This window comes from Micrasema longulum, unplaced genomic scaffold, assembly GCF_059751315.1.
Source record: "Micrasema longulum isolate JH-2025_06_02 unplaced genomic scaffold, ASM5975131v1 h1tg001642l, whole genome shotgun sequence".
Taxonomy (NCBI): domain Eukaryota; kingdom Metazoa; phylum Arthropoda; class Insecta; order Trichoptera; family Brachycentridae; genus Micrasema; species Micrasema longulum.
The window spans coordinates 230,924-258,179 of record NW_028278821.1 but is presented as its reverse complement, the minus strand read 5'-3'; the positions used below and the strand labels follow the sequence as shown (position 1 = coordinate 258,179).

At 31.6% G+C, this 27,256-nt stretch overlaps 1 protein-coding gene across 2 annotated transcripts; it reads left to right on the top strand.

Annotated features, from left to right (window-relative positions):
- Positions 1–27,256, top strand: Oseg6 (intraflagellar transport protein Oseg6). 2 transcript variants are annotated; one of them, XM_088237057.1, is made up of 17 exons: positions 1–96; positions 4,086–4,243; positions 5,099–5,323; positions 5,402–5,612; positions 6,689–6,975; positions 8,725–8,978; positions 11,104–11,372; positions 12,215–12,337; positions 14,070–14,266; positions 19,882–20,082; positions 21,770–21,981; positions 22,619–22,706; positions 23,587–23,787; positions 24,338–25,584; positions 25,669–25,952; positions 26,420–26,496; positions 26,719–27,256. In XM_088237057.1, the coding sequence occupies exons 1-17, from the start codon at positions 79–81 to the stop codon at positions 26,828–26,830; spliced, it is 4,164 nt and encodes a 1,387-aa protein (XP_088093183.1). In that variant the 5' UTR covers positions 1–78; the 3' UTR covers positions 26,831–27,256. The 2 variants fall into 2 exon arrangements, 1 of the variants encoding a protein (XP_088093183.1); XR_015824293.1 differs by lacking the exons at positions 25,669–25,952; positions 26,420–26,496; positions 26,719–27,256 and having other exon boundaries at positions 15–96; positions 23,610–23,787; positions 24,338–24,386.

The following is a 27,256-nucleotide window of genomic DNA, read 5'->3' as shown; positions in this document are numbered from 1 at the left end:
GCTCTTATGTTTACAAATGGCCGATGGCCTGTTCGTTATTTTTAATTGTTTTCGAAAAATATTTTTCTTAAATTCGTTATGATGGAGTCACCGAAGGTAAGTTATTTACGCTGTTAAAGGAATTAAATGTGTGTGATAATAAGCTGTAAATTAAAATATGAACGTTTTTGCTAATCATTTTATTTTTACGTTAAACTGACTTACAAAATTTATGAAAGTAAGAAATGGATCCATCTGCAATATTTAAAAAAAAAATAAAGCAAACTATAAAATAACGCATATAAGCTTTCGTTTACTGTAGTGTATCGATATTGAATTCGTGCTAGAATCGTACACGATTCATATTATTCTGAAATCTGTGAGTACAAAAAAAATGCAGTAACAATAATAAAGGTTTCTCTACATGAGGGAGTGCGGATATTATCCATGGCTTTACCCCACTGAGTTTTTCCAGGGAATGCTTGGTTACAATAGTTTGAAGACCACAAGGAATCTGTATTTAACTACGTATTTCTTTAGATTGTTGCGCGGTATTACTGCAGCGTCGCTCCCGCACATTTTTCTGCCGAAAATACAGGCAGAAAAAAAATCCTTTTCTTATTTATTTCGTTCTTTAACAATTCCAATACATCTCGGAATAAAATAAACAGTATTTTTCGTGAACTCACTTGTGCCGTCGTGTATTCATTTTTGGAGTACTCACATGTGAACTGCGACCGAATTTTCGTATTGTCCCAGCGTTGCATCCCAACCTTCTGTACCAGCATTCTGTCCCAGTGTTCTGTTCCGCGCGCGGTCGAGGCTGTTCACGGAGCTGGGGACAAGACAATATTGTCATATCTATTGTATTGTCCACACGTAAACAGCCCTTTAGTTAGATTTTCCATTTTATGCATGAGAGATAACTAGTATACTTAGGGCGACAACTGTCCCGTTTTTTACAGGATGTCTGGTATTTTAGCAATAATTTTGGCCGTGTCCCGTATTTCTGCACTTGACACCGCGCTTATAATTCAAAATAAATGACGTATAGCAATGCAATATGTTTTTTCCGTTCTTCCATCAAATGCGCATGTAGAAACAATATTTTCTCGCTGCAATAAAATGGACATTGAAAGTGAAGAGAGACCAATTACAGTCGTGTGGTTGTGTCAAAATGTGAAATTTGCAAATAGCAGAATGCCCGCATTGCATTGTTTCAAATTTAGGAAGAAGACTCATCTTTGAATTTGTATTATTTTAAGCTTTGTTAATCACTTTTAAACAAACACTTACCAGTGAATAGTCACACTATCCTTTTAGAAATGTTTATCCCAACGGTTTTTACGCACTTTTATGACAAGCGGGCATTTTAGTTTCTATTTTGAACGTCAAGCTCACGTCTTACCCAACTGGCGGTTAATGAACAACTAAATACACGTTAGGCATAACTCGAGTGTCGTAATTTTTTTAAGTAAGTAAGATTTTTGTCATTGAAGTGATATTATATGAGCTTACATATTTTATCTGGAATGTTTCTAAAAAAAACTTTGTGTGAAGAATTTGAAATACAAAAATATATGTTTAAAGTGAGGTACCTACCTGGATGGTTACATAACCGATTCAGTTATTTTCTTAGAGTATATACATCTGTAGAAGGGATAACAACACATTTTACCAATCCAATGCATGTTGCCTATTATAGCTGACTCATTTATTACAATATGTTTTAAATGAGAGAAAGGGAGACAAAAAAAAATCTGTGGGTACGGTCCTCATTTTTTGTTTTGTAGTTGATTTCAGAATTTGTACGATGCTTATTTTTAACGTACGCGGGCAGTATTGCTTCAAACTGTCAAACACTCTGTCGTTATTTTGATAATTGTTTTACGTATTTAGTGCTAATTACATCAAAATTAATTATGCAGACTTGCGCCATGAAAGGATGTTCAAATAGAACTGGAAAAGTGAGAAAACGCTTTAGTTATCACAGGTATTAATAAAATATTATAAATTTTCACATTTATATTATAGCAGTTGTTTCTGTGTTTTTCAAATACCCTGTACATTGGATTTACGTAATTGAAATATTTTTTTTCAATCGTTTAAATCCAAATATTTATTTAAATGTTCAAGAAATGCAAACTCGAAGACCTTTTACTGAGTCAACCGACATCTGGAAATAATTCTATTTCTTTTTATCTCACTGAAAGAATGCGAAATTGCCGTTTATTGAATGTAACTAAAAGAGATGACAATACATCTGCGCTATTTTTTAATGGTATTTTTGTGACCATGTGTTGAGGCGGCTCTTATAATTAAGACTGCCAAGGCTGTGCATTACCTTAAAATATTAAGTATTAACTTAAATGTTATTTATAAGTGTAATCATTAAATTTATAAGCATAATATAGTAAATTAAGTTTTTTTTTGGATTCCCGATAAATGAAATAAGGCGGAATAAATGGATCCATGCAACAGGGCAGAACAATTGTCCCCGGGAAATAACAATTGGGTTTGTTCCAACCACTTTCTATCCATTAATTTGGACAAAAAAAATATTTGGTACGTGTAATAAATGGTGCCGTACCCCCCATGTTTTCAAAAACCTAACTCGCTATGGATAAATATACATTTATTTCATATTTATATACCATAAAGTCGGAAAAATCGATGTACGTGCATGAGAAGATGTATGAATGTAGAGGAAGCGAGGTCTACATGCAAAGACAGAGTGATATGGCGTTCTATCCTCTCTGCCTACGTCTTCGGAGAAACGGCGTGATTTCCCCAATTCACCAAATCGGAAGTGGCATCTTCACTCTATCCAAACTTCATATTTGTTTATTAAATTTATTTATGTACCCAACAATGTCATTTATAATGTTTATTATTGCTTACTTTTTTTTATTAAAAGTGTTTTTAGTAAACTTGTTACTAAATTAAAATAAATGTTTTTATTGTACTCCCGCTCCCTACCAATCTCTGTAAAAATTCGCCTTAAGTCGTGCATTTGTGACAACCCTGTTTTATAAACATCTGGAAACGAAAGACGTCTTCACTAAACATACGACCACGCCCCCTTTTCAAAAATTCTTACAAACTTTGGAATAGTACGGACTCTAAGATGTATATACTCTAAGGTTATTTTATTATAATATGTATATATGAACATAATAACAAATTTGCATTATTGATTTCTTAGATATTTTAATTGAAGAAGCTAATTTAAACTGTCGGAGTCAACAGTCAAAAACAATACAAAATAAATTTTGACAGATGTTTGAACTCCAAAGAACCTTTTTGAGAAAGGATTATGGAAATCTAAGCATTTACTAACATAGACTAATGACCTATTATTAGATAAATTTTAATTTTATAAAGTTTATATTTGACGCACTAACTTAGTAATTATTCATTATAATAAAATATATGTAAAGCAACATTGTTTTTAACCGCTTCTTTTTTCTACCAACCAGTTTTAAAGCTACACAAGCTTCTTTATCAAGGTATAATTCACTAATGAATCTTATCCTATTTTATTTTAACAGTATATATTGAATATTATGTTAAAACGTATTTTACGGAATTTAAGGTTTAAATATATTTTTTATGCCTAAAAGGCTATTACTAAACGCAATAAATTGAGATGCAAAAATAAATAGAAAAGAAAGGCGGTAAAATAATTATAATTATTTAGAACAAAAAGACTTGACCAGATGAACATTAATTTGTATCAAATAATTTAACATCGTTTCATACCAAATATCCCATTTTTTTGGATACGGTGAAAAAAAAGTAAATATTAAATGACAATAAGTATATCTGGGGCTTGGGTCTAAAAAAGCCAATCTCGTAAATCACAGTATTACAGGAGAGTCATTTTACAACTATTTTCTGACGTTATATTAAACTGTTAGAGGTGTTTGAAACTATTATCAATAAAAAAAAAACACACAAATGTGTGTATATAAAATTATTTAATATGTTTATTTTTTTATTGACTTCAACCCTCTACAAATGTTGGCAAGAAAAAAAAAATCCGACATTGGCCCTTTAAGACCCAAGTCACAGATATAATGAATGAATAGCAATGTGTTTTTCAGTTGATATTCAATGTGGACCAACCCCACGGGCTGGGAGATGTATATTTTTGTTGGCAGAAGGGTTCTCTTGGTTCCCTTTTAGCAACGACGGGAACTGATTCTACCGTCGCAGTATTCAACCGATATGGACAACTTCAAGAGAGAATCAAGCTTCCGGGGTAAACATTATTCCAAATGCATATATATTTTTTTACTATTCCATTTATTTATACATGTTTTAATCGACCCGCATAGGAATAGCACTCCGAGAAGGAATTAAAAAGAATATGCACTTCTTGTTTTTGTTAAATACCTATTTTCATTTAACAATTGAAGACATGATTGGATGAAGGCGTTATGTCGCAAATTTAAAAAAATGTGTTTTTTTACATAGATGAAGATTTTATGTACAGCTCTTTCATATAAAACCAACTACACCATCGAAAAGTAGCAGAAAACTAATTTACAGAGCTTACTAAGATAATCATTAATTGTACTTGTGTTCAAAACTTCTTCCCCAGATCTGCTTTTTGTTTTTGTCACATAACACCTTTATCCACTCTTGTCTTCTATTATTATTCCAATATATTAGGTACATATTAATATATTATCAAAAATATATATCAAAACAAATTATCCTAAAGAGGACTCTTAAAAATTTGTATACATTTTTAGGAAATGAAGAATAATAATATATATATATTTTTTTTCAATTCCATAAAAAAAATATCTTTGGTTAGACTTCATAAAAATATGTCCCTTACTTAAAATCCTTTGAAAATTTTGACTTTGTTGTAATATGGAATGGGATAGTGATGGAGATAACCTCGCCATCATTACTTCCACTAACTCCTCAGTGCTCATATGGGAATGTCACGCTAATAAGACTTTATTTATTTATCTAATTTAGACTTTGTTGTGATATGGAATGGGATAGTGATGGAGATAACCTCGCCATCATTACTTCCACTAACTCCTCAATGCTCATATGGGAATGTCACGCTAATAAGACTTTATTTATTTATCTAATTTAGACTTTGTTGTGATATGGAATGGGATAGTGATGGAGATAACCTCGCCATCATTACTTCCACTAACTCCTCAGTGCTCATATGGGAATGTCACGCTAATAAAAAGGTAACGGTAGACACGGGGCTAAGAGAACCTCCTACTTGCCTAGCTTGGGCCAAACAGGAGTCTATTCTAGCCATCGGAACACAAAAAGGCAATGTGACTTTTTACAATCACCAAACAGCGAAGTAAGTAAAAATAATGTTAACCTATTAAACTTAACAAAAAACATAATAGTATTTCAAATATACATAATATTATTTTAGACGAATTCCTGTGATAGGGAAACACACCAAGAAAATAACTTGTGGAGCCTGGAATAGTGACAATATACTCGCTCTTGTTGCGGAGGATAAAACTCTCTCCATAAGTAATTCTGAAGGAGACACGTTACGAATTGTGTCCTTAAGAGATCAGCCAAATGATTTACAATTTTCAGAGATGAAAACGGATGAACGGGTCGCAGGAGAAAATACTGTAATTACAATTGTCCTTGTTTTACATTATCTTGTAGCTACTGATTCAATACACTGTATTCTAATAACATTTTGTTATATTTAAAATTTATTTATTTAATACATTACAATAATTAAGGTTATTACAGTTCAAGATTTATTACATGTATGTATATATATTTTGTTTTGTTTTAATACTGTTCCTCTCCAAAAAAGAGTCAAGCTCTTGTGCTTGGAGAGGCACTTATTAATACAAGCATTATAATTTTTTTTATATAATAAAAGTATAAAACATTCTCATTTTTCGTAAACATTATCTAGTTGGTTTTTTGCAAGGTGTTCCTTAAATTTTATTTTCAGTTTATTTATTTCTTTTATTTTTAAATTTCTTTAGGAAGATATAAGATTATTATGCCTAAATAAACGTTGAGGATTAAAATGTTCACAGAGGGATTAGATTTTTTTTATAAACTTTAAAGTGTTTACAGTATGTCCGTCATTTCCTGACACAGATCCACCTTTCATATTTGATATAATTTGTTCAATTTCTTCATTTATGGTGAGTCGAAAAATGTCTTATTTATTACCTGTACATATTGTGGCGGAATCCTTTATTTCTGAATTGTTTTTCTCTGTAATTTTACTTACTAGATTTTTACCTACTTTAGCAAAAAAATCATTCAAAATGTTTGCAATCTGTTGGGGCTTTTCGGTGCAATTTATATTCAAGTTTTCATGTTTGATAAAATTTATGTTTTCTTTTTTGTTGGTTTTTCATCAATCATCTCATTAACTATATTCCATATTCTCTTGCCGTCATTCTGCGAAGAATTTAAAAAATATTTTTTTTTTTCTTTAGTATTTAACATATTTACAAATATTATATAATTATTCTGGTGATTGTTTATTTGACTTTGGAACTCATTTGTTTGTTCCACATTTATGCAACTACGAAATGGGGTTATTTTGCTCTTTTACCTATATGAATTTATTTTCACAATATTTATATTAGATAGAAGTGTTGAAATTAAAATAATAATTAATTTTGTAAATAATGATATACAGAAAGTAATGAATATTTTTTATCCTATTTTTCAGATAAGTTTAGTGGTTGGAAAGCGGACTTTGTACTTATACAATCTGTTAGATCCAGAGAATCCTATTGAACTTGCATTTCAGCAAAAGTACGGTTCCATTGTGACCTACAAGTGGTTTGGGGATGGATACATTCTTATAGGATTCTCGTCTGGAATTTTGATAGCCATTTCTACTCACATCAAAGAAGTTGGTCAAGAATTATTTCAAGTTAAAAATCACAATGATTCCATGGCAGATTTAGCAGTTTCTCATATACTTAATGAGGTAGCGACGTGTGGTGATGGAATGTAAGTATATTGAACTGTTAAAAGCCTTTTTAACGCAAACTAAATTTTAAACCTTATTGTTTTGCGTTCATCAAACCTTATAATGCATTAAATCTCACACTGACTGTACAAAAATGCAAGAAGATCTCGGCAGACTTTTTCAGTATTGTAATCAAAATTTACTGGAATTAAATATTAGTAAATGTCATTTATTTTGTATTTCGCGCAAACAAACAACATTCAGCTTTCCTTACTCTTTCAATGATACCCCGATCTCTATAACAGATAGTCAAATTCGCGACTTAGATGTTATTATTGATACGAAACTAATGTTTAATATTCATATTGAATCAGTCCTGAAAAAACATATAAAATGGTCGGACTTATTATGCAAGTATCGAAACCATTTAAACATGTAGAGACATATGAAAAACTCTACAAAACATTTGTTCGTCCCCAGCTAGAATACTGTACTCCTATTTGGTCACCTTACTATAATGTAAGTTTTAATAGACTAGAAAGGGTCCAACAATTTTTTTTTAAGCAGGTCGACTACCGGTTAAACATTAACTTCTCTAACCATGCTGAAAGTATGCAGTACCATGGAATAAACTCTCTTAAAAATCGAAGAATAATGTTAAACCAGTTATTTTTATTCAAATTAATAAATAATAAAATTGATTCTCCTAACCTACTTGAAAGACTTCCATTCCGTGTGCCATCTAAACCGACAAGACAAAATCTTCTGTTTTACACTGAAAACGCGTCAACAAACTATTTTAAACAATCTACAATACCTAGAATATGCGACCAATATAACAATATATTTTCCGAGGCTGATATTTTTTGTGACAATGTATGTAAATTTAGGTCAAAAATTATAGAAATTTTGAGAGAAGCAGATATTTAACTTTATTATTATTATTATATACATATTTTTTCATTTAGTTTCTACTACATTTATTATATTTAACATAATTAAAATTATTGTATTAAGTGTAAACAATTTTTTTGGTGTGTGCATGAGTTTCTTACACTAATATACAAAGAAATTGGCAATATTTGTGTACATACTGTTTGTTTACCTTATAAAATAAACAAATAATGGCTTTTATTTGTAATATTTGAAACATTATACATTTTACTGTTCTATCCAGTTCATTGGATTTTAATGAATTAATGGTTAGAATAATTTCTGTGCCTTTATTTATTATTTTCTCACTTTGTTTATTTTTTAAACTTTTGTCCCCGTGATAAAATATTAATTTTAATATTCAAACCTTTTTCATGTAAAAATCAATCATTTTTAAACAGAGACCTAAGTTGTATTTTATGAAAAATTCACACATTTTAAAATTTATTTTAAAATTATGAATTTATTTACAGTTGTTACATGAAAGCATCAATCTCTACTATGAAAGTATACATTGAATAGAAAACACTCCTACAAGATTCAGATTTTATTTCATTGGAGACCCTTAACTTTTGTGTAGCTATGATATCATACGAGTCTACATAGAATACAAGACTTAATATATTGTATCTCTCTTATTTAAAAAAAATAAATACATTCATTTTTGCTGTAGTATGCCTAAATTATGTGTATAAACAGTATATATATATATATATATATATATATATGTGTGTTAATTTTTTGTTTTTAAATAGCTGTATTTCAAAATATGTCATCTTTTCCGTAGTGGAACACGACATCACAGCATCGTCTAGGTGGATTTTTTAGCAGTTTTTTAAGAGTAATATATGATCCAGGTTGAAGCTGCGTTCAGTGTGGGACACATCGGATGGGAGTAACGCCTTCTACCCCCCGGGGGGGGCGGAGCATTGCGCTTGGAGCCCCGATGGGCAGCTACTAAGCGTGGCGGGGCGCTCCTGGCTGGCCGTGTACCTCACGCACCTGCCCCCCTTGGCCGCAGCCTACACCACGCGAGCCCTGCTGCTCTCCAACCTCACCGAGGGTACCCTGTATCAGTGTGTACCACCCTCTCAACACACCCCTAACCAAGGTAAATCATTAAAATACATATTATACATTATATGCATATATTTAGAAGAACGACAGAAGAGATGGGACTTGATAGAAACTTATAAGATACCTAATGATTACTCTGACTGCCCCTGCACGAGATGTATCAATGAAATCCCAATACCAATTTACCGGGTCATAACGGGAACCTCTATCATCCTCAATTCAACTTTAATCCCAAAAAAAAACTTCCTTTTAGTACACGAGATATGAACGCACCAGAAAGAGCTGCCTGCCTACAAAAAATAATTATAATTATTATCATCAACATTTTTTATGGAGATATCAATAGGTATTTTGAGTATTTACAAATAGTTTTAGACAAATCCTTTCTTTCTTTTCCAGTTCTCTATTTCTGTCGAGTGATTAATTTTTTGCGCGTTGTAAACAGTATTTATTTTTTAAATAAAAGAGTTTTATTACTGCAAAGAGATAATGCCAACTGACTTGTGTAAAACATATTTTTAATTAATGCGTTTATTGATGGTGAAAATAAATTATTTATAAAACCGTTAAATCCACTGTATTTTTAATATAAATATTATATGTTTTGCTAAAAAAATCTTTGATTTTCAAACTGGTTATGAAGAAATTCTTTATTTGACCTCGCATATTATTTGGACTTACTAAAAAATACTAAAGAAATAATAAATGTATGCCATTTACCCCATTAGGCAGACTAGTGTTGCCAAATCCGGAAAATGATTTAAAGGACGCATACTGCATTGCATGTTTGTGCAGCAGATTGAATGGTTCTAAAAAAAAATTAAAGATATTTTAATAATTTCCCCCACAAACCTCTGATCTATTTCACGCGCACGACCATTGCAACAACCAGCCACAGTAGCAGAGACAAAAGGTAAAAAGTTTTTGGACTGGCGCACATATCTGTAATCTGGCCAGGACCAATACCATCGCCAAGGAATGGCAATATTAATGTCAGAGAAGGTATCTCGCTGCCTTGTGAAGTGGGAACCAATTTTGGAAAGGCTGATATATGCTACTTTCAACACGCCCGATAGCTCCATCACTATTTATCACTGCTATGCTCCTACAGAGGATGCTGACGCCCCCGCCAAAGACCATTTTTATGATTTACCACACTCTGCATTATCTAGGTTACCCAGACAAGATTGTGTAGTCATCATTAGTGACTTTAATGCTACTAGTACTCAAGAGTAGGACTCATGGTCTAAGTGGTACTAATGAAAATTATGTGAAACTTACAGAATTGGCTGTTATAAATGAGCTCACTATTGGCGGTCCTGTCTTTCCTCACAAGTATCCATGGATCTCACCAGATAGACGCACAATATCACAAAATGACTTTCTACTCTGCAGCTCAACACACAGGCGGAAAATGCTTGACGCCAGAACTTATCACGGAGCCGATATATACAGCGACCACAAGCTGCTTGTTGGAAAAATCAATACAAAATTGTCAAGATCTGCTCGCACGGACAAACAATGCTCCCTAGATTCGCAAATAAACACAGTAGAAGAGGCATCTTGCTGAAGTTATTCCAAAAACTATTTAAAATCATGCGCCAAACATGCGGTAAGACAACACCATCCCCAGGCCATGTTCACAGTCCCAGAGGGGCGGTTGAGTCTGATATGGAGTGAGTGTGTGACATCCGGAAAAATCATTTCTGTGGGGTCCTTAACCTCTCTTGGACCTTTTCGATAACCTGACTAAAGCTGCTCAAATCAATGTTCCCAGATCACGCAATATTATAAGTACCAGCTACATCCACCCTCTGAATTGTATCACTTAAGTAACAAGAAAGAAGATTCAAAGCAAAATCTCTAACTAAAATAACTCTATCTCATAAATTAGTAAGTTTTTAATGGAAGGCGGTGATGTGTATATATTTTTTTGGTAAACTTTAAAAAATAATATTTGAATAAATGATAACATTATCTAATATTTGTTATTATTTAACAAACTAAATTGTATAATAAAATATTATTTTTAATTTCAAATAGATACAAATTACATTTCTTGTGTCAAATTAGGACCATTAAAATGAAATGAACACATGTCCTAGCCGACTATTCGTTTACTAAAATTGTGTATTTATTTTGACTCTCCTGATTTACAGGAGGAGGGTCTATCGAACTGATGAAAATTCGCTTCTTAGTGGAGCCTCTTCTCCTTGCGGTGGGCCCATACCACATCTGCTACGCCAGTAACGATACGGCGTGGTTCCATGACACGAGTGTGCAGCAGCCTACCATGGACAAGGATGTGCAGCGTGTCTCCCCCCCTCCCTTACCGGGACAGAGACAATATCCCGGCGCACTTAAGGACATCAAAATCTGTGCAGAATATGCTGCTGCTCTGTTTGAGGGAAAAGTTTTACTGCATATGGTAGGTCACGTTATGCATATTTTCATGGCTTTGTTATTATTATCTTATATGTTGATTTGTTGCGAAACTATCAGTCATGTAATACATAAATGGAAAACCATAGATGCAAACTCAATCATTGATAAATACTTAACCCTTTCAGACCTGAATTTAATTCCTGTGTACATAAAAAGTCTTTTTATTCTGTATCTACCAAAGGAATTAATTGTTTTATTTTCTGTATTTTTAATGTTTTTTTGTATCCTTTATACTTATATTTATCCTACAATATATGTTTATTTAATCAAATTAATTAAATATGTTAAAAACTTGCCATCCTTTATAAGGATGATAGAAATTTGCTCCAAAACAAATCAGCCAGAAGCCAGTTGTCAAAATTAAAAGTGATATTTTCTGTGTAATGCTTATTACAAGGCGTACTTAGGGATTCCAGTAATTAAAAAATAAACTCTACTTTTAAATTTCGGTAGGTATGAGGAACTCCTGGGATGAAAGGGTTAAGCAGAGTTGGATGAATTTTTGGAGTTAGTTTAAGTTAATAACTGTACACACTGAATAACACTTCCCGTTTTGCCTATGTTTGGACATCCATATTTCTTCAATCTTCCACCTATTGATTTTTTTTTAACCTTTAGGATTTTTACAATAAATTAATGTAGGTGAGATCCTACTGAACTAAACTAGCTAAAAAACACCCTAAAATACTTTTAAGTTTTTATGATTCTTCTTGAATAATTAATTAATAATATTGTTAATTAGACAAGTTGGTTTATAATGTTATTATACAACGAATCTAATTCATTATTTATAGGGGGTTTTTGTTGATTAAGTTTTTTTCACAGTTAGATCATCCCGATGTTATGCGAGAAGAAAAAGAGAGTTGCCTGTTTCCTGAACCAGCTTTACAGGAGTCTACAATAACATCGCTGGCTTTGAGCAATGATTTTCTTACTTTTGTAACTGACGTAAGTTGCGCTACCAAAATAGATTACTAGACTTATTGTTTTAATAAATAAATAAATAAAGTTTATATTTGAAGCACTGACTTTGTGGTTATTCATTATAATAAAATAAATAAAACAACTTTGTTTTTAACCACTAATTTTTTTTTTTCACCGACCGGTTTCAAAGCAAACAAGCTTCTTCGTCAAAGTTAAAATAATTAGTGGTTAAAAACAAAGTTGTTTTATTTATTTTATTAAATAAATTAAGACTCAAATTTTTCTACTAAAAATAATTTTATCAAAACTTTTATTTATTGTACCTGATATTTTTTTTGGCCAAATTAAAAAAAAACATTCATTTAATTATGTATTGCTTTTGTTGGCAGAGAAAGCAACGGTTGTATTTATTTTGTATTATTTTCATGAAAAAGAATACCAACTTAAAAAACATCGACTCGAGGACTATCTTTCTTGGGAACAAACATATTACAGATATTGTTTTATTAACTTGTTTTTTTATGTAAATTGATTAAAGTTATGTTTATATTTGTCATTTTATATGAAAACTAAACTTATTTTGTTAATTTTCTATTGTATGAAAATTTTTATTAAATTTTTTTGGAAAATGTACAGGTAACCCGTTGATTGCGAGGGATACATTCTGGATTAGCGAAATTTTGCGATCAACGGGAGATTTTTTTCGGAACTCTGTCGGCTATTTTTCAACTGACCCTATGTCTGCACCAACCGATTCGCCAATCGTTTTAATTCAATGCAAGTTTGAGCGATTTTTAAATCGATGCTTTAAAAACATCTCCTCCATTTTGATATTCTAAATAATCCCAAAGATTTTTAATTTTGTATTTTTGTTGCACAATTGATCGCACTGCAGACTTAGGTAATTTTAAATCTTTACTTACAGCGCCCGTCGTATTAGATAAGCTCCAAGCTAATTTCCATATTCATTATGCTTCGTGTAGAGTCATTTACTTGGTAATCACAGCCCCGACTGGTTAAATCTATTTGCTGTAATCTTAATCTGTACTGTTTGGGCCAAGAGCCGTCAACGTAAATCCTACTAACTAAATGCTCATTCTTGTGTTGTTCAGCCGTCCACCACAAAGTTTTTATGAGATTCTTTTGAATCCACTCACTCCCCGAGAGAGTCCATGATCTGCCATTCCTTGCTCATGACCACCGGGAGTCTTGACTCCCGTGAGTGAGACCTCAACCTTTATTTTTAATACCTTACAGTATATAATAAAATCAGATGTCATATATATAATTTTATGAAGTTTTATAATAGAAATGTTTGAATCCCACATATTTAAATTTTATGAAAACTATTACAGGGGCCGCTGGTCGGTAGTTCCTTCAAAAGCTATGTCCCCAGGCCCAGGGGTAATTAAGTGATTCTCCAAAAGCAGAATTCCCGGCAGTAAAAACTATATACGTATTTTTATTATTATAATTAAACTGCAGTTCGACCAAGAAATATCGGTAGAAAAACTCAATCTATTAAAGTCACTACATTGCAAAAAATATCGCATTATAACGAATCCGTACTCGCCGGGGTCACGATCATCGTTACCTGTATTACCATAACTATGGATTTTACTATAATGCATTTTTTAAATGCATGTGTATTTCTCATAATTTATGATTTATAATAATGTGTATAATGTAACATACCCATAGGCATATATTAATAAATAATCAATGAAATAAATAAAATTGAATCTTCCTTTTTTAGCTTGGTCACTTGCAATACTTTGCCCTAGAAGAATGGAAAACCATAGTGCGATATCGTCACCCCGTTGGATTAAGTACCGTAGTATGTGATCCTGCTGGTACTCGAGCAATCATTGTCGATGTTAAAAATAATGCCTTTGTGTATTTTCCGATCAATGATGATACTGTGGAGATACCGAATTTCCCTACCAATTACAAGTTAGTAAATTCTATATCATATCAAATGTCTAATATAATAGATTATTATAATTGTCTCTCAAATAACACCAAGATTATTTAGAAGTTTGCATATATTGCATAAAACTGATATATTAACATAAATATAGCAACAAATTTTACTTATTAAAAAAAATGTGCAAGCTAAAAACGTCATCATTATTCCCTTATATATATATATATAGTACAGTAGCTCAATCACGGATGTTTATCACATCGATAAAAAGTCCCTAACCAACTTGTCTGATTACAATTGATGTGGATTCGTTTATCATGGTCACATGGTCCAAATTACGATATTTGGCACTGTTTAATTATTATATTAATTAAAGAATGGAAAATACACAAAAAAAATTGTTTATAGTGTTGTAATTGTTTGTGCGCAATTTATCATGTAATATATATATTTTTATTTATTTATTTATTAATGGACATTGTCCATGTATACAATTTATAAGGTTTAAATCTTACATTAAAGAATAGTTTAAAACATAAAAAAAAAAAAAAGAAGCATTGACAAACATAAGGGACATCGAGACAAGATCTGGACTATTTATTTAGTGCTCGTTTAAATCGTTGTAAACTTAAACCAAAAAAGTCCAGATCTTGTCTTGAGTTAACAATACGACAAAGGCGGGTCATTGGAGAATTAAGGCCATAGTTTGTTCTATGCTGATCGATGAACAGTACTTCATTGTTTCTCAATCTACGAGTCGGAATATTGAATTTTACTTGTCCCAGTAATGATGGAACATGCCGAACATATATATGGAGTCATTATTAGTTCTACGTTTTTGTAGACTAGAAATATTTAACATTGACTCTATTTCAGCATAAGAATAATTATCTCTCTCTAGTCCGAGCATCCACGCTATTTTTCGAAGCAAGCGATGTTGGACTGATTCAATGTGATTTATGCGATTAAGACAGAAATACAATGAAACATCAATTAAACCAATACATAATATTATGAAGACAATGTCGTGACAAAGTAACATAATCATAAATTTATTTATGAAAAACATTATACATTAGCTGATTACATAGGCACAGTTTATTTTATTTGGTTTACACCAGCGTTTTTCAACCTTTTTCATGACACGACCCCCCTAGTATCAAAAAATATTTCGCGACCCCCCAACCCTTTTTTCCATGTATGTTAAAAATATATAATACTTACAAAAATTTTAGGCGTTTGCGTTATTTGCAATCTGATATAAACATATAATTAAGTACGTAAAACATATAATTTTAAATTGAATACGTGGCCAATTGATAGCTAACAAACAAATACAAACATATTAGATGTATATAAATAATTAACATATTAAAACAGAGATGAAAAACATTTAAGAAAAGGTAATATAGAAGTCTAGGCATCTACAGGGCTTATGACCTGTCAATGGCTGGTTTAAGTGGCCACTTTACACAGTGTGTAACATTCACCATTCTGCCTATATTTGAACATCTATATTCCTTCAATTCTTTCATCTGTTGATGTTTGTGAAGTTAAAGAGCTGAAACCTTTATTTATGCAGGTGAGATTCATCTAATTGAATTATTTCACCTACATATAACTCTTATCGACTTTTTATTTAAGTCTCACAAATTATATCTTGCATAAAAAAACTGAAGTTTTCTCGACCTCTCGCGACCCCCCTACAGAGGCCCCCTGGGGGATCGCGACCCACAGGTTGAAAAACAATGGTTTACACAACCAGGAACGACCCTTGCCTGTGAACTTGCCCCGCCTCGCTAGGAAATTCGTGTTGAGTTGGGGCATGGCGAATTAATTATGAAAAAACAAACAAGCTATGAAAAAACAAACAGTTTCATAATTAAATAAAATACAAACGTAGTTGTGATTAAGGCGACACTTTTCCCCAAACAGATTTCAAATTTGACGTTTTGATTCGCCGAAAATGTAGCCAATAGGTGTCAAAGACGATTTGTTTGTATTATTAGTGTATACTAGGGGCAAATCGTCCAGATAATTTATTAGCTTACCATTATATTTGACTATCATCAATAATGTTTTAACTATGGAAAAATGAATAAAATAATTTATATTATAAATTAACGTCGTTGTTTATATCTTCCTCAAAAAGTAAATATAAACATCTATAATATAAAAAACCCAGCGCATAGCCCGTTCCTAGTGGGGGTAAGAAACTGGCCAATTACCGCAGCTTATTTATTCATACAAAATGTATACTGTATTTTAACATCTCAAAACCTATTCAGTATATTTTTCTTCCTGAGTTCACTCGCAGATTACAGATATTATTTGAAACTTCTCTATTTGGAGAATAGACTTTCGAACATTATTTCCTTAAGACCATTTTTCTTTAATAGTATTCTGTTGACATATGACACCAATTCGTTCGTCCGCCCGTCTTAGTTAGTGACGCTCCACTCAGCGCTGTTTTGATTTTTGGCACTATTCATTTTTAGAAGGAAACTAACAAACGGTGATGGTTACGTGGCGGTGTAACATTTTTGTTGCAACATTATTGTGAATATGTCTAATGAATGTCATTGTTTTTTTTAAAAGTTTATTTAGAAAAAAAATGTATACTACCATTTTTCCATTACGTAAAAGAAAAAACAATTTTTATTTATGTAATGGGGAGTGATGTCTTACAATAATTTGTTTATTTTATTTTGAATTAGTTTATATTTTCAGTAAAAAATATATGGTGTTTTCTTCAGTGCAATACAAAAAAGAATTATGAATATCATTATTTAATTATATTTAATTAAATTAGTTTATATATATATATATATACATACATACATATTTTATTTTTTTTACTTTTGCGTATATACCTAAATATTTTGCAAAATTATTAATTGCTGTTGAAGTTTAATTGGTGGATTATTGGTAATAATTATTTTAATTAAAAATAATTACGTATTCCGTCTTTTGTTGTCAGCAGGTGAAGCGGAGATATGAAGTTGTTTTCACATAAAACCATAGAAAAAGAAGCCGTGTATATACTTTATTACTTATATGTATGTATGTACATGCAGTTACAAATTATTTAAAAAATATATAGCTTTCTTATTAACCCTCCCTCCCCGGTTATGTATAGCTAGTACACATTGTGTCTAATAACAATAATATATTTATAAATATAATAAATATTGGGTTTAGATTTTCAGTATACCTCCATTACACATTTACGTATCGACTGAAATAATATGTCATTAAATAATAAGTACTTATTAGGCACAAAAAAAGCATTTTATTGGAAATCGGGGACAAATTATACTCACAGTATACCAATATTTCGCAGTGTTGCGTATGAAGAAACAGTCACATAGTCCAGTACTAGCCTACTAGCAGTACTAGTATTAGTTGCTCTCGGGAAGTTGGCGCGGGTGCACGTTTCGCCCGAGTCATTAGCGATACTCAATGGTTTTTTCATGTTTTCAGCAGTTAGATTTGAAATATTATCATCTTTGAATTAAATTATGGTTAATTAAAGCCATTCCCTATAAATATTCAATTTTTCCCTTTTTAAATCTCTTATTTTTTTAATGTGTAGTGACTACACAGCACCGTAAGGAAAGGACAGTAAGGGAAAGGTTAAAAAAGTCACAGTTCGCCACTGGTGTATACTATGACACATCATTTCTTGGTGTTTGCGACATTCTCAAACAATTTTATTATAATAAAAATAATTATATATTTATTTTACTTAAAACATAAAAGCTATTTTGGTAATGTTATAATAATATAATACCTACAATTTTTTAATTTTCAAATCAGAATAATAATATTACATTATGAAATAATAATGACAATAAAATACTAAATAATAATATTATAAAAATGTTTTTACTCTAAAGAAAAAAATGTTAATTATTTAAATGTCAAATGTCGTGCAACTCAATGGTGCATAGGGCATTAGTACCACAGCATATCTTGATCACTTTATTAGTCCAGGGTCTATGAAATATTCTAGAGTAAAAACACCTTTTCAAATAAATATTTTATGTCAAACATGTTGTTATTAATAATAATATTAATATACATAAATATATAATAATTAAAATATGTGTATAATAAATTTTAATTATTGAATGTATTGTATATTCATAGTATATTTATTTATACATAATTTGAATATAGGTAGTACAAAACTGTTTAAGCGTCACTGCACTAATCATATTGAAAAAGTAAGATGTAGATAGGTACATAACTTACTGAGCTATTTATGTTGAAATATCAACATGTTTTCTTTATGAAAATTCATCACATACTACACATCCATTCGAAACACCGAAACACTGGTTAGAAACCGACTAGACATTTATTTTCAAATTTTTGGTGTTTTTTTAATTGATGTACGTTTAAATTAAAGGCTTAAGCGACTAAACCGTTTGTATTTTTTATGCATGATTTTTTTCTTTTAATTCTGCTTTTATTTCAAATAATATTTCCTCCTTGAGCTCATATTTTTTCAAAGGCTCAATTTAATACGATTTAGTGATAAAATTAAAAATGATTTTTTATTCATAAATTTACATAACTTTTCAATAATTTTCAATGTCACTTTTATTCAAGAACTTTTAATATATCTAATGCATATATTTTCATACCCCTCCGCTAGCATGCATCTTTCTCTGCACTAATTTAATTCTAAAACTCCCGGTTCATGGTGATAGGGCGCCTTAAATTCTTTTAACACATTGTAACCCAGAGCCGTGATTGTATAACCCCGCGTTGTATCCCGGTCCCGTGTTTTCACGTGGTTTACCAGCCGTCTAAAAATTTACATTTTATTGACATATATTTATTCATATTTGTTTCTCTTACAAACTATAATCAATAATAAAAATAATGTGACCTCACTGGGTTTACCCGTGCCGAGGACACTTAACAATATACTTTTCTTTAAATATGTTTATATTTGAGAATAAACAAAGAAGATTAATAAATAGAGATAATTAACAAAATGTTCAGACAGTTTTAAACACAAAGTGACTTCTATTATAACTTTTTCATAGTTCTATGAATAGCAAATACTCAAACCATTTAAAAATTGTCATCTGATTTGCAATATCGATAAATATAGGGATCTCCTTTATCGATTGAATTTTTTTTTTTCTTCATGGCTTATCGTGGGCATTTGCCATATCGTTATTCGCCATTATGTTTTCACTTGCAGTTGACGTTTGATTTTGAAGATTGAGATTCAGATTAAGTTTCAGTTGATTTAACCCAGAATTTTTATAATAATAACACTTTTAAGAAACCCTTCACAAATAATGAAATTTCACAAAAATTGGCCAGGCACAGGGTAAGTCTTATGTGTATTAGGCTGGTGCTCAAAGAGTTAAAATAAACAACAAATGGACAAACTGAAACTTGCACAGATCATATGAAACTCGACTCGCGTTGACTTTGACATTTGGCATTTGACTGCTTGAGCACTTCCACTGTGATTAGTCAAGTTGGTTAAGGACTTTTTGTCGACGTGATAAACATATTTTATTGAGCTACTGATGCATAGGGCATCTGCCAGTTAGTCTTTTAGTTCACACAATTTGTTTGTTATTAATTTAATTGTTTTTAATTACCATTATAGGTTTATACTGTGGGACACCAGTTTGGCTGATCGAAATGTTTTTACTGTATGTAATGATGAAATAATCTCCACATATTATTACGTCAACCAATCAGTTAGTGGAAGTCATGTGGAGTTCATAGGGAAAACACAATCACCCAAGAGGCATACTCCTCTGGTCCTCTGTAGTGGAGAAATTTACTTTCTCTCGGATGGAGGAAGGTCACTATTATGTTATATTTTTGCCTAAAACTTCTAAATTTATTTAAATTAAAAAAAAAAAAAGAATAATGATTCAGTTTTAATTGAAATTGATTGCAACATAGTGAAATCGCTTGAACTAACTCCCAAGGAGTTTTTGAGATGGGATATGGAAGCCTAGGCATTTATTTACAGAGCTTAATACCCCACATCAAAATACACTGTATATAGTGGCCGCTTAAACCAGCCAATGACAGTTTATAAGCCTTATAAATGCCTAGACTTTCATATCTCTTCTCAAAAATTCCTCAGGGGGTAAAATCCAGTCATGTCTACACACATACAGTAAAACCCTTGTTTTACGTTTTTCAAGGGAGCAATAAAAAAAGTGTAAAACTGAGGAAAACTTTAAAGTGAGGAAATGAAAAATGTATGGAAAAAATTAAATTTCATTAAAATATAATTATTGTGCAAGATTATACTAAATTTACTGCAGAAAAATTGTAAGAACTGTCATGATTGGGGATTATTCGGAGTGTATGCCAGGATAGACGTGTGTGGCGGTCCATTCTCTCTGCCTACCCCTACGGGGAAATGGCGTGATGGTAGTAGTAGTAGTAGTAATCAATGATATAATTAAAAATATTTTGAATTTTTTCAAATAAAACTGCAATGTGTTATTTTTTATTGAATTTAAAAAAATACATACATAAATAATTTTATCTCTTAACCTTAAAAAGACGAAAATAAAAATTTGCATGAAATGCATGTAACGATTTTTTTAATGTGGTATCACTTTTTTTAGTATGGCACCACAAAATTTCAACTGTCATTTACATCGCGGACTGTTTCACACTTTTATGATAACTGTTTAAACTATCTCCTTTTCACATTATGTGTGTATAACATCAAATAATATTTATATTGCCAGTTTTGAAAAACATTCTGCATCGTAATTTATTGATCTAAAGACTTTTTTCTTCCTAAACATGCGTCAACTGCATGTCACTATTTAGTAAAACGTCTAAATTAGACACTTAAACAAAATGTTCAATTACACTGCACCTACTTTGAATTTAGTTTGAGACAATAACTTTCACATTTTTGTTACCTCGATTTTATCCTCCATTCACGCGGCGGTGCGCGGCTCGTCTTTTGACGGATCGAATAAGTTATGAAAAAAAATTGACGTAAAACTGGGGGTTATGAAAAACGTAAAAAACGTTAATTGGGGGGAAAATTTAATGAGAATGTATGGAAAAAATGGGACCCAAATATTTCTGTCTAAAAAGCGGGAAAACGTAAAAACGAGGTTTTACTGTATTTAAAAAGATTTTATTTTTTAGTTAAATTGTACTTTTATTTTTATGTCTCTGGAAAATTCTGTATTTTTAAAAAATCAGATTTGTCTACGTTTATGGATGAAAATACAAATCTTATGTTTAGGTTGAAATTGATTGATCAAATAGGGATATCAAGATAAAAATTTCTTATGGAGTATATTACACAGTCTATGAAGTTTTGGATGCATTAAAAAGAATGTTGAATAGCTATATTAATTTATATGTATTATTTCATGCACTATTTATCATCTTCAATTTAATTTCATTCATACATAAGTTATAAGCATGCTTATACATATAATATATTATTACACTTAAAAACATTGCTTAGTTTTGTTTTATAATTGTAGTATTTTCTGTTTAAGGTTTAACAAAACAACATTGACTACACATGAAACAAATGGTCTGATGGATATAGATCCTCAAAAGAAATTAGAAAACCACATAAGCCACTTGAAGAAGTTAATTGGGTTGAGGAGGTATCCAGAGGCGTGGGACATTTGTGGTATCATAGATCAAGAAGAATACTGGATACTGCTTGGGGAAGCTGCCATTTCCAATCTAGACATAAGTTTTGGTAAATATGGAATTTTCAAGTACGAAATTACACCAACGACATAGGGGAAACGTAAACATTTTGCCGAAACAAAATATTATTATAATAGTCTGAAAAAGCGTCTAAGATACAGAATTCAATGACTCATCCTGAAAGCTTTTCCTTCTTTTAAGAAAACCTTAAAAAAAAAAAAATAATAATTTCTCCAAAACGGGTTTTGTAACTCTGCATCTCAATTATTTTACGATGAGTCTTTTTTGCAACTCACCTAAATATTTATTTTGTTATTTCAACCCAATGGAACAGCATTTATGACTCAAAACTCATTAATTTGTAGATTTTTCAAAACATCGGTAAATCCCCTTTTTTTCATTCATCCCAAGCGAGTTTTGTAACGATACACTACTACGACTACTATACAGTTGTGTGCTACTAATGCTATGAAAAAAAAGGAAATTCTTATAATGTTTTTATTGTTATTTTATTCATCTCTTCTTTTCAGATTAACGTTTTTTACATTTTTAAAAGACTTTGTTGTTTTTGGCCCAGTACGTAGTCGTCGAATTCCCTAACAGGGTTAATATGACATCAAAAAAAGTTTATTCAAAATCCTTTATTTTCTTTTCTTACTCTCTTATGCTATATTTTTACATTTCAGCAATCAGAGTGTACACTCAATTGAATGATGTAGCCATGGTTTGGTCACTTGAAGAAATTTTGGATATTGAAAACCTATCCACACTTTGGTAAGTTTGCTTGTTTTTTTAAGTAACCATTCAAATTAAAGAGTATTATTTAGTCTTATGTACTCTTATAATATTAAGTAAAATGAAGAGAACATAATGTAAGCCAACTACATCTGCATGCCATCCTCGTCACCAATCATTGTAGTATGGTAAATAAGGTTTTTTGAATGAGGAAGTTCAATGTTAAAAATCATTTTCTTTTACGTGGTAAAAATTTGAGCATTATAAATATATTTATATGTTTCTCAAAAATGTATGAAAAAATCAATATAAATGGTTTGAATAAAAAAATGAACTACTCACAAGTGTTTAAAATAACCAATAAATTATAGCATTTTTATGTTATTGTGGCAACTGACTTTTCGGTAACAGATTTCCAGTTTCCGGAGTAGCCATGTTTTTTTTGTTATTTAGCTTGTTTTTATGTTTAACATCTACAAAAATTATAATTGCCGGGGTTCGATTTTAAATGTCAGAAACAAAAACAAACTGTCGTTCCTTCAAACTAATCTAATAATGTCAAATGATTTTGTAGAATGCCTACAAGTCAGAGGCTCGTACAATAAACGTCAGTTAAACCCATATTTTTTTTTTATTATTGGAAAATCATCCTACGAAGGATGATTTCTAAACGCATACATATTTTCTTTGCTTCTTGGCAGTCATGTTTCATTGTTCAGATATGTGTTTCGATCGCTCACCGACCAGAACTCGTGACATCGCGGGCAGTGTAATTTCAAAAATTCGGTTTCGGATTTTCAAAATTACAAAACTTTAAAAAAATCATGGTGATGATAATATGGCACGTAATTTATTTTTTTTGAAAATGTTACATTTTAAATTGAAATCTATTTTTTTTTTCAAATATTGTTCATTTTAGCGCACGCGCCTGTGTATGCTTAGGTAGGGCAGAAGCTGCGGCCGCCTGGGGGGCGGGCGGGAGTACGGGGGGGGCCACACAGGAGCTGGCGCTGCGTCTGGCCCTGCGCCACTGGCCGCGCGCCGTACAGCTGGCGCACGACATCGCCCCCCACCGCCTCCCACTCATTCAGAGGCACCATGCACATCACTTGGAGTTCACGTGTGTCTTTTTTTAATTTATTTTATTCTTTGTTTGCACAAGGTGGTCTCCATTCTAATATATCGCCCAAAAATACTGCCCCTGGTAAACTTTCGTGTACCTACAAAGACCAGCACTCCAACTCATGTTCCAATGCGAGTACAATAGAATAAACTACATCCACCATGCTCCCTGGCTCACTACAAATAATTATGCAGAGCTGTTGGACTTACTCCACACCACTCTACAATATTTCACGTCAACCTTCCTGGGAATCGAACCTGGGGCTTCCAGAATGGTAGATGAACAACGAGGCAGACGTATCTCCACTTAATTTCCTTCTTCAGGGTTTTTACGTGAGAGCACCCATCGAGTTGAAAACACTAGTTCAGGGTTCTGGTTCTTTTTTACTCACACAACTGTATTCTTAATCTGCACAGACACTAATTACTAACACTTCATTAGTGAAAAAAATGTTTTATAAATATTGAGAATAAACTTTATTTAGTAAATATTTTTTTCTAGCTGCAAGATTTAATTTGTTTTATGTAAACTGAATTTTTCTTTATAGTGGTGACTATCACGATGCCTTAAATAATTTTGAGAAAGGTATCATCAAAGTAAAGGAAGAGAAATACAATCTGTCAGAAGAAGAGATAGAACATCACAACAAGAAGTGCCTGGCTGGTATAGCTCGGACGTCCATCCGTTGCGGAGATACAAGCAGAGGTGTAGCTATAGCATCTAACTTTACCGATGATCTCCCTCTTGTTAATGAATGTGCGCAACTTCTGGAAAATGCCAAGCAATACGGACAAGCGGCATCCCTCTACGAGCAAGCTGGATCTATTGATAGAGCTGCTCTTTTGTATATCAAACTAAAGTCATGGTTAAAAGTTGAACCGCTTTTACCACGAGTCACCCTACCCAAAATACATTTACAATATGCTAAGATGAAGGAAGCTGATGGCCGTTACACTGATGCTTTAAAAGCTTATAAGTTAGCTAAAGACTATGACTCTGTTATAAGATTAAATCTGGAACATTTAAATAATCCAGATGAAGCTGTCGAGATGGTCCAAGAAACTAAATCTCTACAAGGAGCTAAGCTGGTAGCCGCTTTCTTTCAAAGATTGAATGATTTTACATCTGCTATCAAATTTTTAGTTATGTCATTATGCTACGATGAAGCATTTCAACTGGCTAGACAACATGGAAAATTACAATTATTTGGTGAAATATTAATTCAAAATTCGGAATCTAGGCTCGATGATTTCAAAAGCCTCGCATTGCATTTTGAAGGTGAAAAAAATTATCTTCTGGCTGGAAAGTTCTATTTCCACGCTAAAGAATATCCGAAGGCTATAGCACATTTGCTAAAAGCAGCTAGCAATAACTCCAATGAAAATGAAGCGATTTCATTGGCTATTGACACGATTGCATCCGCTAACAATGATCAATTGGCCAAAATTCTGATAGATTTCTTGCTAGGTGATAATGATGGATTTCCCAAGGAACCCAAATATTTATTTAGATTGTACATGGCCAGAAAACAATTTCAAGAAGCGGCTAAAACAGCTGTTATCATAGCGAACCAAGAACAGGTCAGTGGAAATTACCGAGTTGCTCATGACATGCTCTTTACAATGTACCAAGAACTCAAAATCAATGGCTTAAATGTTCCATCAGAAATGAAAATGAGTTTAGCTTTATTGCATTCCTACATATTGGTAAGATTGCATCTTAAAAGAGGTGATCATCTGAAATGTGCCAACATGTTGATAAGGGTTGCTGAGAACATATCTTTGTTTCCTTCTCGTGAGTTTTTTTCCTTTTTTTTCCTCTGAATATTAAAGTAAATGTTTTAAAAAATTAAAACTACAAAAAATATTTAAATTGTAGATATGGTGTCCATTCTTACATCTGCCGTTATAGAGTGCCAGAGAGCGGGACTGAAGAGATCTGCTCATGTGTATGCCAAAACCCTTATGAAGCCAGAATACCGCTCACAAATTGACCCCAAATACACAAAAAAAATAGAATCTGTTGTTCGACATCGGCCCAAGGAATCGGAAAATCAAGACATGGAACAAATGACACCTTGCCCATACTGTGACCACAATGTTCCGGAAACCAGCCTGTCTTGTGCCAATTGTAAAATGCCATTACCATTTTGTATTGCCACTGTAAGTACAAAATTCTTTGGTATTTATAGATTGAGTTTTTCTACTCACGTTTCTTGGTGGAATTGCATTTTAATTATAATAATAAAAATACGTATTCCACTTTTATTTATAATTTTTTAGTTTAGTTTTGTTTAGTCTCCCACCAGTCTGATTATGTCGGTCACAACGAAACCCGGTCACTGATAAAAAATATAAATTAAAGTGGAATAAAACTATACACATATTTTTATTATTAAAATTCATTGGTATAAGTATTTTTTTTTTTTATTTTGATCTAATTTAAAAAATTCAAACATATTAAATAAAATTATATTATTTTAAGCCAATTTGAAAATAAATTACGATTTCAACATTAAATTTATTTAATGGAATGTAAAATCATTTGTAAACTATTTACATAATAAATAATGACTAAAATAATATGTAAGCTAACTTAAATAATAACTAAAATTTTATATTTGTTTCAGGGTTGCCATATAATAAAATCCGACTTGACTGCGTGTCCCGAGTGTGACTTTCCCGCGATAAGAATAGAATTTTTAAAGTAAATATTGATACTATAATGATATTTTTAATTTTGTTGAATTCAGTTTAAATGAGCCACAATAAATAATTTTAGTTATATTAATTATATTTTTCTTATTTGCACTTGCAACAGAACAATAATTTTCATTGTAAACAATGATTTCTGTGGGCATTTTATTCTACTAAGTAATTCAAATCTAATAAGTTTATTTTCTTCTTAGACTTATATTATGAATTTCAGGTTGGGTGATGAAGGACTGCAATGTCCCATGTGCTGGGAAAAGATTGATTCACACAAAGTTGTCAAACTTGATAATGTCAGTTTGTACTTGGAATCTATTGATGAAAATTAGCAGCTAAAAAAATACTTTGATTCCTTGCTAAAGATGAATTGCCCGTAAATCCCGGACTAAGACGATGTTACAAGATCAATCCATTCCCCACGTTCAAACTTGACACATTTTATTTATTAGTTTAAACATGTATATACTTGATGAATACTTAAGCTACAAACCTTTTTGATAATAAATTACTCGCATATGCTATGATCACCGCGCAGTAGTGCTGTCATAGGCAAACACAGACGTACGTGAGTACCACGGCGAATGAGTTAATGCAATTAGTTTCACTGTCATAATATAAAATGACCAATGAATTTTGTTCCCTAAAATATGCACTGTTTGAGCATTAGATTAGAAAATTAATTTCTACATTTTCTCACCCTTAATTATAAATAAGGCCACTAGCGCAACAGTTGTAAATAAAAAAAATATCAAGTT